Source organism: Nymphaea colorata, chromosome 7 (assembly GCF_008831285.2).
Source record: "Nymphaea colorata isolate Beijing-Zhang1983 chromosome 7, ASM883128v2, whole genome shotgun sequence".
Classification (NCBI taxonomy): Eukaryota; Viridiplantae; Streptophyta; class Magnoliopsida; order Nymphaeales; family Nymphaeaceae; genus Nymphaea; species Nymphaea colorata.
In genome coordinates this window covers 3,668,082-3,684,449 of record NC_045144.1, presented here as the reverse complement: position 1 = coordinate 3,684,449, position 16,368 = coordinate 3,668,082, and the positions used below count along the sequence as shown (strand labels likewise).

Sequence of the window (16,368 nt, the reverse complement as noted above, 5' to 3'; positions counted from 1 at the left end):
GTAGACCATCGGCAAGCCGTGGCCATGAGGCACTGTCAGAACTTCGCCATTCCTCCAAGTGTCTATCTACTTCCATACGAAATCTGGGTGGAGGTAGACTTCCCTTGAGATGAAGTCCCCAACCGAAGCTAGTTGACGACTATATGTCATTAAGTAAGGCGGTCGGCCATCGCCCTACTCGACGATGAGCATTCACTTGCTCACTCCCGCGTGACTCTACGTGGTTGTAGAATGCTGCATATGCATCCACTGAGGGAATTGCCCCTAACCCATGTGCACTCCTTTGTGCATCCAAACACTACACGTGGGAACCCATTTGATTTCCCAACGATGAACTTGCACTTTTAAAAGGATTGTTCACCATGATGCGTTTATACACTTCGTCTCTGCACCATCGCACTGCACATTCCACATGCATTGCTTTCTGCTTAACTTAGCGTTCGATTGGATTCCACATGCTTCCTGAGCTATGCCTAAGCTGGGCAAGCAGCATATCCTTTTACTGGCTTGGCCGGGCATAGTCGACCGGCAACAATGACAATGATAACAAAAAAGGAGTGGAGAAAAACTATATTCACCAAACACAACTAGTCGGTGCAATTATACATACAGATGTTAATGGGTTGAGAGATGCTCCAACCGATCGTTGAAGTTTGGATATGTAGGAAGTCTAATTAATTGGAAAAACTTGCAGTTGGTGTTAAATCAAGGAACTTGTTGTGACGGTCTAATTGAGAATGAGTTGTGAGCTAAAGCTTTTCTGCGGCCAGGAAAGTCACAGATCCATGACACCGCAGGTGTTTCTTTTTTCACCGTCGATCTTAGTTTTTGGCCCCTCGTGACATGCCAAGGCCCCGTCGATAGTTCCGAATGACCAAAAGGAAAAAAAAAAAAAAAAACACTGCCCGTTTCTCCTCGGCAGCCTGGTTCATCAACTCTCACGCTCTCTAGCCTCTGTCCCTCTGTTCAATTCATCTCCCTCTTTCTGTGCTCAACATCGGCCGGCCACCTAGACCGCCGCCCGACCACCCGCAGCTCTGCTGGCAGGTGCAATCCGTCTCTCCTCCTCTTTCAATCTTGATCTATTATTTCTCTTGTGTTTCTCGCTGACTCTCACCCTCGATGTTTCGTTCTCTCATTCCGTCCTTGCCCGCCACTTGCAGCCCGAACATACAAGCGGCCACCCGCATCTCTCACGCCCTGAATGCACCACCGCATCTCCGAGGTTGCTTTCTTTCTCTCCCGCTCCTTATACGTCTTCTTCTCTATCGATGTGACTCATCAACAGCTGCTACAACTCAAACCCTTTCTTCCAGCCATCCTTATCGCCATCTTTTGAAGCCTCATTCAATCCTTAATAATTTCCCTAATTGATCACCGTCCCAAACCGAAGGGCACGAAGCACAAAAAATGTACCCGGAAACATGCTTTTCATTGCCCTGCTCTTTTCTGTAATGTATCCAACAATTTTTGATAGGTCGAGTTAAATTTGATGTTTGCCTGTGGTTTAGATCCTTAGGAAAATGGCCTCTTTGATGGCCATAGACAAATCCTTAGGAGAAGGGGCTGACAGCTCAATAATTTTAGATCAAATGCTTTAGTAACTGTGTTTTGCAGGTTGATTACGGACATGATTACAAGTAGAATAAGAGGTTCTTTCAGTAAAGTCATGAACAAGTAGCTATCGCTCATTAGAATGATTCAACACTATTTTGAGTTAATAATTGTATACCTGAAGCAAAAACCTTATTCTTACCATCATTGTTCAGAAAAAATTTCCTGTTGATGAAGTTAGTCTGGTTTTTTACCAAGCATTTTTTCTGAACACTTCTAATCTAACAACATAGTCCAAGCTTGAATATCAGTTCTTCAAATGTCAATTTAGTGATGCAGTTGAATTATTGGATTTGCAAGGATCAAAAGGGACAAGCCTATTGACAAGCTGATAGAGTAGAGCCATATCTGTAGGTGAAAAGGCGAACAGTCTTGAACTCTTGATGCATAGTGAAAAAATGGTAAGTGTCTAATGTGAGCACTCAATTTATTTTTTTAGGATAAAGATTCCTATCAATTGAGCTGGATGTCTCAAAATTTATTTCCTTCATAAAGAAATGATGAATTCCTTCCTAAATACAACTGGCTGGATATTAGGTTTCCCTTATATAATGAATGATTTGCTTAAGAAGTTGGGTGTGCATGCGTGTTTTGATTTGTAAGATAATTTAGGATTAGTGAATGTAGAAGGGCTTATTGTTTTATGCAATGCCTTTGTCACCATTACATGGAGAAAGGTTTGCAGTATATGAACATGTTACTATTGTGCTTTTGTCACTTATTACAAATAATTTTTAGTTGATGGGCATGTGTCCTTCATTTCTAATATCACGTTTAGTCACAGCTAATCCATGAATTCCATGGAGCCGATTTGGGGCACATTTAGTTGAGCTATTGAGCCAAGTTGGCAGCCCTATTTAATCCCAAAGCCAGACCATGACATCCAAATTTGATTTCGTGTGAAACTGAACTTTGATGTCCACACTCGATTTTGTGGATGTTTGGTTGAGACACTTAAATGCATATGTACATAAATACTTACATATACACACATAAATGTGTATTGGCGGCGGAAAGAAAATTAAAAAGAAAGGATTCAATTCTCCTATGCTTCTTTTTACCTCTCTCCTTTAATTAAAAGATTTTCATTTCTTTTTTTGCAATAATTTTTTCTTTGTCTCATCTAAGCAAAATGTAAACAAAACAATTCGAATTACTGTTGTGCCCATATTTTTTATAAAGTGCTTATTAGGAAAATTTAAAAAGTCAGGCAGGCTTTTTAGAAAAAAATTGTTAGACATATGGGTCAATTTTATAAAACTTGAGGGGAAAAGAGGCTTTTCGTGCCCTATTATCCTTCCCGTCCTTCATTTTGTGAGGGACCAAGAGAGAGTGAAAGAGAAAGAAGGGGAATAGGAGGGAAAGAACGAGGAACAGGGAGTGAGGGAGGGAACAACTAACAAGAGAGTGATAGAGGGAGCACGAGAAGGGAGGAAGTGGAGAATGGAAGAGGAGAAGAGAGAGAGAGAAAGAGAGAGCGGTGAAGATGTCTACAGCTGAAGTAGTGAAGGAAATAAAACTAGTGACTTCCAGCTTCTAATCTTGATATGTAATGCAGCCAAAATAGAGACCTTTCTATGCCTTTATCCTTTAATTCCTGCTGCTGGACCTGCCCCCTCTAAGGCTACAGCAAAAAGGCCACAAAACTACTGCAGTAGATGTTTAAATAGGTTCTCTCACGTACACTCAGATTCTCATCCGAGTTTACTGCTACTCTCCCATAAAGGAGAGTGACCTTTCAGTTTCCTCCACTCTCATTTAATGTCTGATTTAAATTTTTCTAGTAGTCCTAACTTTCTGATCTCCTTTTTCCATATAACTACCTCACTCATTATTTGGTGTACAGGCATTTATTTAGGTCCGCCATCGAATACACACACACACACACAGATATATATATATATATATACCTGTTTAGTTATCTTACCCCATAATTTTGGTTTTTACTTACACCCACATTTATTTCACTATATCGGAAAGTCTGCATCTTGCTATTTATTCAGCTAGCCTATGAACAAGGACTTTCAGGATTTCTTATTGTTTTTGAAGTTCAATATGATTTAGAACATATTCCAAAGGAAGTATTGTCTTCAAAAGTTGAGTATATTCTTGTATTTTTTTTTAAGATAAACAAGGTCTAACCGACTTACAATTTCTTTGTTTAGGAAAGAATGAAAAAAAAAGACGATTGCTCTCAAATACTAACTCTATTTGATAAAATTTAGATTCTTTCGGAGGGCCAACCCAAGAGAGCATGAGAAGACATGTATATTCCAGCGAAATAATGGAAACATTTGAATCCTGTTGAACAGACATTCCACATTATTGTGGAGAGAGCTTGTTTGGTTCGATGGAGTGCTGCTACTTTCAGGACTGCATTCTGTTTTATGCAACAATGCCAACAAGCCATTCTATTCCCTCAAAAAAAATTAAAATTTAAAAAGCTATGCATTTTCTGCACTTTTGATGCTAACACCTGCTTATCTGATATATGTTAGATGTAGATGAAGACAGTTGTTTAAGTGGCCCTAGTTTTATGCATTATGAGCAAACTTGTGCATAGGCTATTGTCTTCCCTTCTGCTGCAATATTACTCCTTTTCTTAGCCGTATTATGACTTCAATAGAATGTGTATTCTTATTTTTCTTTACTTTGTTGTCACTTTCTATATGTACCTTTTGCTCATCAATGTCCTTTTTTTGGTTCATGAGGAGTGCACTAACTAATTTGAGGTTAAATATGCTATGTGATTTGACATGCTAACTTGTGTAAGCATCTTGTTGTTGTGCAGTCTTCGGGATGTAGGGGGATGCATATCACTAGAGGACCCCTTACATCTCTGACAAAGAAACTAATGATAGCCAAACGGGGTTGATCATTGCGAACATCCATTTCAATCTGGTCTGTTGCATATATATATATATATATATATATATATATATATATATATATATATATATATATATATATATATAAAGAGAGAGCGATTTTCCTCCTTTTGGTGCCTCCAATCTCATACTAACATGTGCAAAGGTGCCTTCTTTCCTAGTCGTTTTTTCTACTGCCTACCTCTTCTTGACCTCCTGCTCTTCCTGCCTCTTCCTCGACGTTTATGTTCCTAATATGGCGATGGTGACTCCAATGGTCATGATGGCAAGATGGAAAAAGTTGATGCCTCATTCACAACTAGCAACCTTGCTCGACTACTGTAAAGGGAGCTTTACCACATAACTCAAATACGTGCGTTCTTGGTCTCAAGGGGCCTTGACCAATATAACACCCTCCTCAGCAGACTCATCGACACCACAACATCCTTTTGTTCTTTGGACTATGTCTACTCCATCTTCCAGCATAAGAAGGGTGCTAACATCTATATTCGGAACACTGTGATCAAGGTCTCTCGCCAGATTTTTGACCAAATGCCTAACTGATATTTGATCTCATGCAATGCCATTCTTGCAGCATATGTCAAGTTCGGAGACATTGAGACAACATGCAAATTGTTCAATGAAATGCCCCATAAGGATGTAATCTCTTGGATGGCCTTAATAGCTGGTCATGCACATATCAACCAAACTAATGAGGCTATCATGCTCTTCATGAGGATGCAGTTTGTGGATATAGAACCAGATGAGGTCATCATTCTATCAGTTCTCTATGCCCGTGCTCAAGTGGGTGCTTTAGAATTGGGTGAATGGATTCATGGTTACATTGATAGGCACAATTTTATATAAGATTGTTCCAATTTCCAATGCTTTAATTGCTATGCATGTCAAATCTGGTCGCATTGATAAGGCTTTGGAAGTTTTCAACCATCTCACATAGGTGCGGGGTGCAGGTGCCAGAGCGGCACATCTCTATAATATGACAAAAATTGTTTATAAACCACAAAATTATCAAATAACAAATTCAAAATTGCAATTTGCAAATCATGATATCATTATCAAATATCAATTATCAATTCAACAAGAAATATACTCTAGTTTTGAGTTCACAGTTCATACTTCATCCATCATCAATATGAGTGGTGTTCCAGTTCCACCAATATCTTGATTTTCTTCAATGCTTTCAACGATATCATCATCATCAAACTCCTCAGAAGGAATAACAGGTTCTGCTAAACCCATGTTAGCAATATATAAATTGCATTCTCCATTGAAATCAAATTCATTTGGATTTACATCCCAATATTGAGATGATCCACAACTGCATTTTAAAGATGAAAATTAAACAATAAAAAATGTTGACAACATAAATATAAAAAATCTAATAAAACATAAGGAAACGAGTAAAGCAAAACAACATAATAAAGAAATACTTGTATTCTTTTTCTTTCCTTGAAAGAAGACACAAATTAGAATGCACATAAACCAAGTTCTCTGCATGTTGGTTAGTGAGTTTGTTCCTTTTAATGTTGTGTGTATGACCATATATAATCCAATTTCCTTCACAACACGATGATGTAACAAGTTGTGATTGTAACAAATTGTGATAGTAATCTCAAAGCAAGTTTTTGAAGCACAGACATTTCTAATCCATAGGATGCCCACCAATCAAAAGGACTTATGCCATCATCTTCTCTTGTCCCTGTTGTGCCTTCAGAACTAAAATCTTTAAAAGAAAACTTTGAATATTCACAAACAACTTATCTTCTAGTATAAGGAAAGTTCTTATTTCTTACAGTCCTCTTCAAGTCCAGCTCAATTGACATGCTTTCCTTCCAATACACCTTCTCAAATTCCAAGCTCTAGCTGTCTCCAATCAATTGTCAGTAACCCAGATTTATGGCATGGTTGTACATGACATTGTAGTAGTAGGATTTTTGGAAAAACTTGCATCAAATAATCTCATTCCAAAATCCAATCTACCTATTGATTCCTATGACAAAAAATGTTCTAGTTGCAAACTATGTAAGAGTCATATACTTTCTTTTCATAATATCAATAAAAGAACTTCTAAACCGTTTGAGGTTGTCTATTCTTATGTATGAGGGACAATTTCCATTGGTTCCTTGTTTGGCTCCCACTATTATGTTTTGTTCATAGATTCTTATTCTTGATACACTTGGATTTACTTCATGAAACAAAAATCAACAATGTTTAGTATCTTTTGAGAATTTCATGCCATGGTCTAAACACAATTTTTGTCTAAGGTTGTGCATTTCTAGTGTGATGGTGGGGGAGAATATTCACATAATTTTATTAACTTTTTATGAGAAAATTGGATAACTCGATAGATTTCATGCCCATACACCCCACAACAAAATGGCGTAGCTGAACGAAAACATCGTCACATCATGGAAAGTGGTATGAGTATGATGCATGATAGTAATACTCCTATTATACTCCTATTAGTCTATGTACTGAGGCTTTTTAGACTGCTGTACATATAATAAATCGTCTGCCCATGACTGTTTTGGATTCAAAATCTCCTTCACTCTTTTTAGTCGAAATCCAAACTACAATGATTTAAGGGTTTTCGGATGTGTGTGCTATGTTCACATTGATTTGTCATTAAGAAATAGATTTCAAAGTAAAGCAATCCAATGCAGGTTTGTTCGTTATGCAGATGAATACAAAGTTTTAGATGTTATGACCCTACAACCAGACACATTAAAGTATCAAAAAATGTTGTGTTTGACGAACACAACTTTAACATTTCTACTGAGAATTCTCAACCCATGGAATCATATGATCCTTGGGTAATTGCTGAATTATTTGCAGGAGGTAGTTTAGTATCTCATCTACATGATGAGATAGGATCTCCACACACACACACACACACACACACATATATATATATATATATAGACAGAAGGAGACAAAGAACTTGTTCCAGCTATCAAAGAATGAGAAAACAATGTGTGATACCAGATGTTAGCCGTCGGCTAACTGAGCTGCGATAAAGAAGGTAAAAAAACACGCACACTTAACATAACTCTCCTTAGAATTAGGGCCAAACTCCCTCAACGCGAGAGTGGAACCTCTTTATTAAAAGTATAAGCCTCTAAACAGTGTTAGTTCCCTTTTATACGTGGGAACGATGGATCTCCTATCTCTAAGACCCGACCCACTTATTCCTGTATCCTATACTATGACCAACAACGGTTCGGGCTAACATTACCCTTCCCTTAACCAACACCTTGTCCTCAAGGTGTGAATTCCGGAAATCATTGTTCTATCTTTGCGGCGTCTTCCCAAGATGGGCTAGGAGCTTCTGGTCTTTGCCATTCCACCAGCCAAGCTGTGTAAGGTTGTTTTGTCCTTTTGTATTTCTTCTGCTGAAGCACCCAGAATGGGAATAATTCACCTGGAGGAGCACTTGGCATTGCCCTGACTGCAATCTCTAGTTCAGCACTAGAATAACAGGCCTTCAGACGTGAGACATGAAATACAGGGTGAATTGAAGAACTCTCCGGAAGCTGTAGCCTATACGCTAATGTCCCAATCCTTTCAATCACCTTGAAAGGGTCTGAATACCGTGCAGACAATTTATGGATTTCGGCTGATCGACGCTGGATTTTTCCTGCAGGAAAATTCTTCAAGTAGATCCACTGACCTATCTCATATTCTTGAGAACGATGCTTTTTATTGTACTGCTTGGCCATTCTGTTTTGAGCAGCTACCAACTTGCTTTTGATAATATCCAGCACTTGGTCTCTTGCTAGGAGCTGAATATCTACTTCGTCCAGCTGTGACCCTTGAGGATGGAAGCGACATAAATCAGGAGGGGGTCGCCCGCCCCATACACCACTTCAAAAGGAGATTTTCCTAGAGCTGAATGTACTGCAGTGTTATATGAATACTTTGCCCATGAGAGGTATTCTGTCCAGTTATGAGGCTGGAACTCGGCGTAACACCTCAGATATGTTTCCAATACCCTATTTATAACTTCTGTTTGACCATCTGACTGTGGATGATACGCAGTGCTCATTTGTAGTTTGGTTCCCTGCAATTCGAAGTACTTTTTCCAAAAGTTACTTAAAAACAGGGGGTCCCGATCACTTACCACTCTCTGTGGCATACCATGTAGCTTTCCTACATGATCCTGAAAGGCCTTAGCCACATCCTTGGCTGTGAAGAGGTGTGACAGTGCTATAAAATGACCATATTTCGATAGCCTGTCCACAACGACTAAGATAATTGATCTTCCTTTTGATCGTGGCAGTCCAATAATAAAATCCATGGATAAGTCCTCCCATATTTTGTCTGAAATGGACAGAGGTTGTAAGAGGCCAGCGGGGCACAACGCCTCATATTTGTGCCGTCTGCAAGTATCACAGGCCTTGATATATTCTCTGATTTCTCTCTTCATGCCTGGCCAAAAGAAAGTCTGTTGGGCCCTCTTGTAAGTGCCTTCCTCTCCTTGGTGTCCCCCTTCGATGCCGTCATGGAAGAAGGAAATTAATTCCTTGATGAGCGTGGAATTTGGAGGTACATATATTCTGTTTTGATAGTATAGGTAAGGTTCTCTCCACCGGTAACCATACACTTGAGTTTCATTCTACTCGAATTGTTCTTTCTTCTTTTGTACATCCATTGAAATATGATGTTCTTGTTTCATCTTCTCCCATAAGTCTGCAATAGGCCTACATACCAAAAGTAAACAAAAGGTATTTAATTCTGCTCTGTTTTCTTCTTCATATCTCCGCGACAAGCTATCAGCCACTATGTTTTCACTGCCCTTCTTGTATATAACATCAAATTCATATTCAGCTAGCTTCATAATCCACTTTACTTGAGCAGCAGTAACTGATTTCTGTTGCATGCAATGCCTCAACTGCTGTGGTCCGTAAAATCCTGAAATTTTCGTCCTACTAAATAGTGATGCCACCTTTGGATGGCCATGACCATGGCTATGAGCTCTCGTTCGTAAGCGGATTTGATTTTGAAACGAACCCTCATAGCTTTGCTGTGGGTGTTTCCCTTGGGTGAGCACTGCCCCAACACCCATCTCGGATGCATCTGTCTCCACCTTGAAGGTCTTGGTGAAATCAGGCATTGCTAATGTCGATGAGTTGATGATAGCTTGTTTTAACTTCTCAAAGGCAGCTTCACTTTGAGTGCTCCACTTGAACTGATCTTTTTTTAACATGCTGGTTAGTGGCGCCACATGTAATCCAAAATCTTTAACAAATCTGCGGTAATACCATGCCAGGCCTAGGAAGGCCCTCAACCCTTTAATTCCTGCAGGTAATTTTCAGGTACGAATGGCTGCCACCTTTTCTTCTTCCATCTCTACTCGTTTAGAAATCGTGTGGCCCAAATAGGTCACTTGATCATATCCAAATACACATTTCGAAGCCTTGGCATGTAGTTGATGCTCTTTCAGTGTTTTCAACACCAATCGTAGGTGCTCTTGATGTTCTTCTTCACTCTTGCTGTAAATCGATATATCATCGAAAAATACCAAGACAAATCTCCTTAGGAAAGAATGAAAGATGTGGTCCATCAATGCTTGAAAGGTGGCTGGTGCATTCATTAACCCGATTGGCAATACTTTAAACTCGTAATGGCCTTCATGGGTTTGAAAAGCTGTCTTGGAAATGTCCTCCTTGGCCATCCTGATTTGATGATACCCAGCCCGAAGATCTAGCTTGGAGTAGACGTTTGCCCCTTGTAATTCGTTCAGCAGTTTTTCTATAACTGGTATCAGATACCGATTTTTTATGGTGACTGCATTAAGTGCCCTGTAATCTACGCAAAACCTCCACGTCCCATCTTTTTTTCGAACTAACAAGGCTGGAGAAGAATAAGGGCTTCGGCTGGGCTGGACCACGCCTTTTGACAACATACTTTGTATGAGTTTTTCTATCTCTCCTTTCTGAATGTGGTTGTATCTATAAGGCTTCAAATTGACTGGTTGCCATCCCATTTCTAGCTCGATTCGATGGTAAAATTCACGACTTAGGGGTAACCCTTTTGGATTTTCAAAAACCTCGGCATATTTTGTTAGAACAACGCGCAAGAAGATGGGGGCTTCCAACTTGGAAGCAATCGGTTGCTGCGGGCTGCTAGGTTCAGCAGACATTAAGAGAAGGTTTAGTTCTCCTTCTCCTTTTCACCCCTTCTTCATTTATGTGGCCTCTTGTTCCCTGGACATTGTCGTCTGTTGAGCCTGTATACATTTTCCCATCAGCTGTCTTAAAAGTCATTGTCATGGCGGTGAAATCCCACCAAACCTTCCCCAACTGTTTCAACCATTGAATTCCTAAAACCAAATCAGCTCCACCCATCGCTAGGGAAAACAATTCCACCGCGAATCGATGCCCCTGGATCTTGACTTCCTCCCTTGGGCAGCGTCCCTTGCACCACAAGGAACTACCATTGCCAACCACAACCTTAAATTCTGATTGTTCGATAATTTTACGGCCGCATGTCTTGGCAGTTTTTTATCCAATGAAGTTATGTGTCGACCCTGTATCCACCAATATGCTAACAATCCTCCCTTTAACTCAACCTTCTATCCTCATCATTTGGGGAACATTATCTCCTTCTAAGGCATGAAGAGATGTCTCCGGAGTTAATTCTTCTAGGCTGTCACTGGTCTCCTGTTCTAAGGCCTCTTCTTCCTCTTCCTGAAAATTCTCCTCAGATTTGTCTACCAAGTACATATGCAGCCTTTTACAAGCATGTGTCGGGCCCCATTTCTCTTCGCAGTGAAAACACAATCCTTTTCTGCGTCATTCCCTGATTTGCTCTGGGCTGAGTCGCTTGACTAGCACCTGTCTACTCCTTGTGCTTTCTCTTTGTGCTGGCTGAGTTTCGCATGCTGCTGGCTGGACTTCACGCAGGTCTTTAGTGACAGTAGGGTTTCTGTTCGGTGACTGTTTGCTGATCCTGCTCTCCTTCCACCCATTGAGGAATCTGGTTGATTTTTCTGCTCTCCTATTGTCCCGATTGCATCTCCTTCTCCATGTCGCTGAGCCGTTGTCCTAGTTCTCCGCTGCTCCTTTCGACTCCTTCCAATCTCCCAACGATCGCCAGATGGTCTACCTCTGCCTGTCGGCACAGCGCTTCCACTGCAGCTAGTGCTTCTTTGATGGTCATCGGCTCTGATACCAGATGTTAGCCGTCGGCTAACTGAGCTGCGATAAAGAAGGTAAAAATACACGCACACTTAACCTAACTTTCCTTAGAATTAGGGCCAAACTCTCTCAACCCAAGAGAGGAACCTTTTCATTAAAAGCATCATTAAAAGCATAAGCCTCTTTAGTTCCCTTTTATGAGAGCTATGAATCTCCTATCTCTAAAACCCGACCCACTTATTCATGTATCCTATACTATGACCAACAATGGTTCGGGCTAACACAATGCCTTATGTCGATTTTCAAGACAGGTTCACACTCGTCAAAAAAGAGAGATAGATGGCAATCCAACCTCTTCCCATGATGAAGTCTATGATGATTAGCCTGTTAGAAGGTCTGAGCGAGTGCGACACCCGATTCATAGATGGGTAAGTTATGATAATCTTTCCTTAGATTTTCATCTCTTTATGTCTCCAGTTATAAAACAATATGAACCTACTTCTTTTGAGGAAATATCTAAGTCGTCGCATTGGATCAGGGCAATGAATGAAGACATAGATGCACTACATGAATGCGGGATACGAAAAACTGTTCCTAGACCCAAAGAAAAGATTGTAGTAGGATCGAAATGAATTTATAAAGTCAAATATAAACCTGATAGCAGTGTGGAAAGATACAGGGCAAGGTTGGTGGCATGAGGCTTCACACAACAATATGGACAAGATTATGATGAGACATTCTGCCCTGTGATCAAAATAGGAACGATCTGTATGATTATATCATTGACAGTTGAATATGAATGGAGACTACATCAAATGGATGTGAAAAATGCTTTTTTTCATGGTGATTTGAGGGAGGAAGTATATATGGAACAACTTCCAGCATATATGAAAGGAGACTCTCATACATGGGTTTGTAAACTAAAAAAATCTATTTATGGACTCTGTTGAATAGGAAAAGCACAATGAACACAATCTTAGCATGGAAAAACCTCAACAAGAGGAAAAGACCACGATTAGAGATGGATTCCAGCGCTCACTAGCAGCTAGTCACTCTCTCTCTTAATTCCCATTCACTATTTGAAAATAGGGTTACAAAGACTTAAATAGAGCTCAACATGAATAACGGCCGGATAGTATCCAAACCCGGACCCAAACTTATAAACACGTCAACACTCTCCCTCAAGTTGGGTGTACAGATCAAACATGGCCAACTTGGATACATTTCTTTCAAATGAAGTTGATGACAAGGCTTGGTCAGAGCATCTGTTGTCTGGTCTTCATATTTCATGTAAGGCAGAACAAGTTCTTTAACATCAATTCTCTACCGAATGAAATGACGGTCAATCTCCACATGCTTTGTTTTATCATGTAATACCAGATTGTTGGCCAAGTTGATTGCAGACATAACAATGAAAGTCTCCATGACCTTAGGCACTCCACTACGGTCATTTAACAAGTGCACGAAGGTGTTGTGCAAGCAATCATCTATAAAAGTTATAAAGTACCGAAAACCATGAGAAGGAATTCTCGAAGACCCCCACACATCAAAATGGATCAAAGCAAAAACTTCATTAGAACGACTTGTAGATACAGGGTACGAAGCCCTAACATGTTTAGCCGAACAACACACATCACAAGATAACATAGTCATATCTAGACTAGAACATAAAGTGGACTTGAAAAATATGGGGAAAAATGGTATTTTTTAAAAAAAACAAAAAAACAAAAAATGAGGAAAATGAAATAACTGAGAAAATAATAACACACACATCAAAAGATAAGTAGATTTGCAACAAATAAAAAATAAAAAATAAAAAAAACTGTTTGACATTAAAAAATGAAAAAAAAAAGTGAAAAAAATGCTTTGTTTTGTTTTCAAGAAAACGCATTTTTTTTTCAGTTTTAAACGGCATTTCATTTTCTCATGTTTTTTTCGCAGTTTTTTCAAAAATAACGTGTTTTTTTATATACAAGAAAGGGTAGAGGAGCTAGCTATTGAGCAGGGTCCATTGGTAACCCTTGGAGCTACCAATGTCTGGTATGGTCAATCAAGTGAAGGGAAGACCAAGAAACAACCAAAATTGCATAAATAACTGAAGAGGAAAGGGCATAAAAGAAAAAGAAAAATATGTAAATAATCTCTTATACATAGTATTATAATGTAATAAGATAAATTGGTTCACCCAAGGTTCAACAAGCATCCTTACATGTTGCAGCCTAGAAGTGTAGAAGTGTTGAACATGACTTTCATCCAATTGTAATAATCTGGTTTGAAACTAGCCCGAACATCTGGTATGGTGAATCCCAGCTCCTCTCTAGTTGACTTTTCATTCTAAATCAGGACATAAAGTAGTATATGACATATGTATGGAAACTAATCCTAAGCCACCCCCATACTTGGGATGTCACATTTCTAAATTTGGAGCTCAACATTTTGCCCTTGGTAGTAATCAATCTCTTGGCTTTATCTTAATTCCATTTTTTGGTAAATTAGGACTTTAGACACCTTTGGTGTTTTAATTGTTAATGATTCCTGGTAGTTTGTGGCTCTGATGTGCAGCAATTCATTCTTTTAATGATGCTTGATCGTCTGCCTCACGAGAACAGTTCTACCTTTGGATTTGTATTTTGAAATTTGGAGGCTGTGAAGAGCCAAAAATGTTAGAACACTTTCAAGAGGGAATAAAGAAGGATTTTGTATCTTCAAAATAAACAACCATGGGTAGAAAGGGAAAGAAAGCCTATCAAAGTAGATGCACATCTTTTTGCGAACTGTTGTCGATAATGAACAAGTAGATGCTAGAAAACAAACCAAAAACCCATCCTGTGACTTGTAAACTCTACATATATTCAATTAGTAAAGGTGGATCGAGGATAATCAGAATATGCTGCCTCTATTTTTCCCATGGAGGCAGATGACTGTGGTGATTCGTATGCAACACAGAGTATCTTTCAATATTTTATCACCTTTTTTTGGGGGGAGTGGTGGATTTCCAAATTCACGGGCACTGTATTTTCTTCAACATTTCTTTAATTGATAACCTTTCTTGTTTTCTAATTCTGGACAAAGGCTGCTTGTTTTCTAATTCAAGAGAATGCACTTTGGAACGAGTTTTCTTTCTTGATGCATGAAAAAAAAAATTGATTTGGCTGGTAAGTTGCAAGACCCCCTGACAGCCTTTCTTGGCTTAGTAAACCATAACATTCGCCGGTCTGCCTTGTTGCATAATTGTACTGATCATTTTTTATTACAAAACTGATGGCCTTTATTTGTTTGATAGGTGGATGGTAGACGTTTCACTTAATTGTCAGCATTGCTCTCTTATCTCACTATCTACTTAGAAAAACTTCGGGAGACCATCTGTCACATTCAGCATTACCACCTGCCCAGGAGAAGACGATCTTTTATTAGGGCTCAGTTATATTGTCATCTCCTCCGTTGGGAAGCGGCATTTTATGCTTTCAATACGGGATTGGTAAAGGACCATGTCTCTGACAAAGAGATATGTCTTGAAACTGTTCTTCTCCCTCAAATATATTACTGCAAATGTGGTGGATAGGAACAATGGGAGAATTGTTTCATCAGCTTCTTCAGTGGAAGCAGCCCTAAAACATGGCTTTGAATGTAATCGCACGTGCAATGCTAAGGCTGCAGCAGTGGTGGGAGAAGTGTTAGCCATGCGCATCAAAGTAGAAGGGGTGCCACAAATACATTGTAATGTTAAAAAAGAACTGGATAAAGGTTTAAAAAATCACACCAAAATTTGGGCTCTTATCACTGCTCTTAGAAATGGTGGGATAAAGATTGTTGATGATTCAGTTTTATGACATCTTTTATTGATTAATTAGCTAATACTTTCTTGCTGGATGCTGATTATCAAGACAAGTACTGCATCTTAATCTTTTTTTTGGTTGGCTGCTGGTTGTGAACGAAGATAATTTGACCATTTAAGCACTAAACTTGGTTATACTTGGTGAGATCAAGTGAATACATAAGGCTAATGTGAGATGTTACTTCAAAGATCATAGACTCGACATCATGAAAATCACGCTATTCTCGTCATTACTGTTCCATGGCTATTACTGAGGGTTCAAATCCCTCTCCACCTGCAAGGTCGTAAGTTCTCTCTTGCTTTATTTATAGAAAAGAACCAATCGGATCGACAGAGTGAATAGATGGAATGGGTAGACAGTGGAGGTTCCAGTTGGTCGAGCTCAAAAGGGAAACCTTGACTCCAGTGGAGATAGATGAGACCTTTCTCCCTCTCTGAGGGCTTTGAACTATTTGTCTTTCTCCTTTTTTATTTTCTCTCTTCTTGCATCTGTTTTTCGCTGTCCTCTCCCTTCTACCACTCGAACCACCATATGGAAAGCTGTAGGTAGTAGGTAACTATGGATCTTGATTTACACGCGTTAGTATATTAGTTAATCTAGTACAAAGAAACGAGTCAAAGGGGTTCAGGTGAGAGTGCAAGCCTTGTCTCGTGATGTAACAACCGTGTTGATTCGAGTTGTGAATTGCTTGAGCCAGCTAGGATTGTTCATTTACAGTGCCATGAGTCAAAGTCTGTGTTTCGAATTGTGAAATGTCACAAAATTTATTAAATATATACAAGTACTAATATTACATGTTATTCAGTTTTAGTTGAAAAAAGTCAAATGTAAAGTTTCAACAGGCTTACCTTTTTTTAATTTATTTATAGTAAAAAAATGCACTATAAAAAT

At 39.2% G+C, this 16,368-nt stretch overlaps 2 protein-coding genes across 9 annotated transcripts; one reads left to right on the top strand and one right to left on the bottom strand.

Moving 5' to 3' along the window:
• The first annotated feature begins 806 nt into the window (after nucleotides 1–806).
• Nucleotides 807–15,543, top strand: LOC116257404 (uncharacterized). Of its 8 annotated transcripts, none has more exons than XM_031634120.2 (5): nucleotides 807–1,047; nucleotides 1,164–1,225; nucleotides 1,915–2,015; nucleotides 8,282–8,433; nucleotides 14,925–15,543. In XM_031634120.2, the coding sequence occupies exon 5, from the start codon at nucleotides 15,130–15,132 to the stop codon at nucleotides 15,469–15,471; it is 342 nt and encodes a 113-aa protein (XP_031489980.1). In that variant the 5' UTR covers nucleotides 807–1,047; nucleotides 1,164–1,225; nucleotides 1,915–2,015; nucleotides 8,282–8,433; nucleotides 14,925–15,129; the 3' UTR covers nucleotides 15,472–15,543. The 8 variants fall into 8 exon arrangements, with proteins under 8 accessions (XP_031489980.1, XP_049934713.1, XP_049934715.1 ...); XM_050078756.1 differs by lacking the exon at nucleotides 8,282–8,433 and adding an exon at nucleotides 5,077–5,249; XM_050078758.1 differs by lacking the exon at nucleotides 1,164–1,225.
• On the bottom strand, nucleotides 7,784–9,615 carry LOC116257660 (uncharacterized). Its single transcript, XM_031634607.1, has 3 exons — nucleotides 9,211–9,615; nucleotides 8,420–8,562; nucleotides 7,784–8,366 (listed from the first exon to the last, which is right to left on the bottom strand). Exons 1-3 carry the CDS (start codon nucleotides 9,613–9,615, stop codon nucleotides 7,784–7,786), a joined length of 1,131 nt encoding a protein of 376 aa, XP_031490467.1.
• Nucleotides 15,544–16,368: the final 825 nt, after the last annotated feature.

Bases quoted from the DNA above. Each gene is read 5' to 3' on its own strand.
- LOC116257660 (XM_031634607.1), bottom strand. From the start codon at position 9,615: ATGCCTGATTTCACCAAGACCTTCAAGGTGGAGACAGATGCATCCGAG. The intron at 8,563-9,210 runs GTATGTAGGCCT...TTCGAATTGCAG, and splicing joins ATACCTTTTGTTTACTTTTG to GGAACCAAACTACAAATGAG. The intron at 8,367-8,419 runs GTATTCATATAA...CTCCTTTTGAAG, and splicing joins GAATACCTCTCATGGGCAAA to TGGTGTATGGGGCGGGCGAC.
- LOC116257404 (XM_031634124.2), top strand. From the start codon at position 15,130: ATGTCTCTGACAAAGAGATATGTCTTGAAACTGTTCTTCTCCCTCAAA.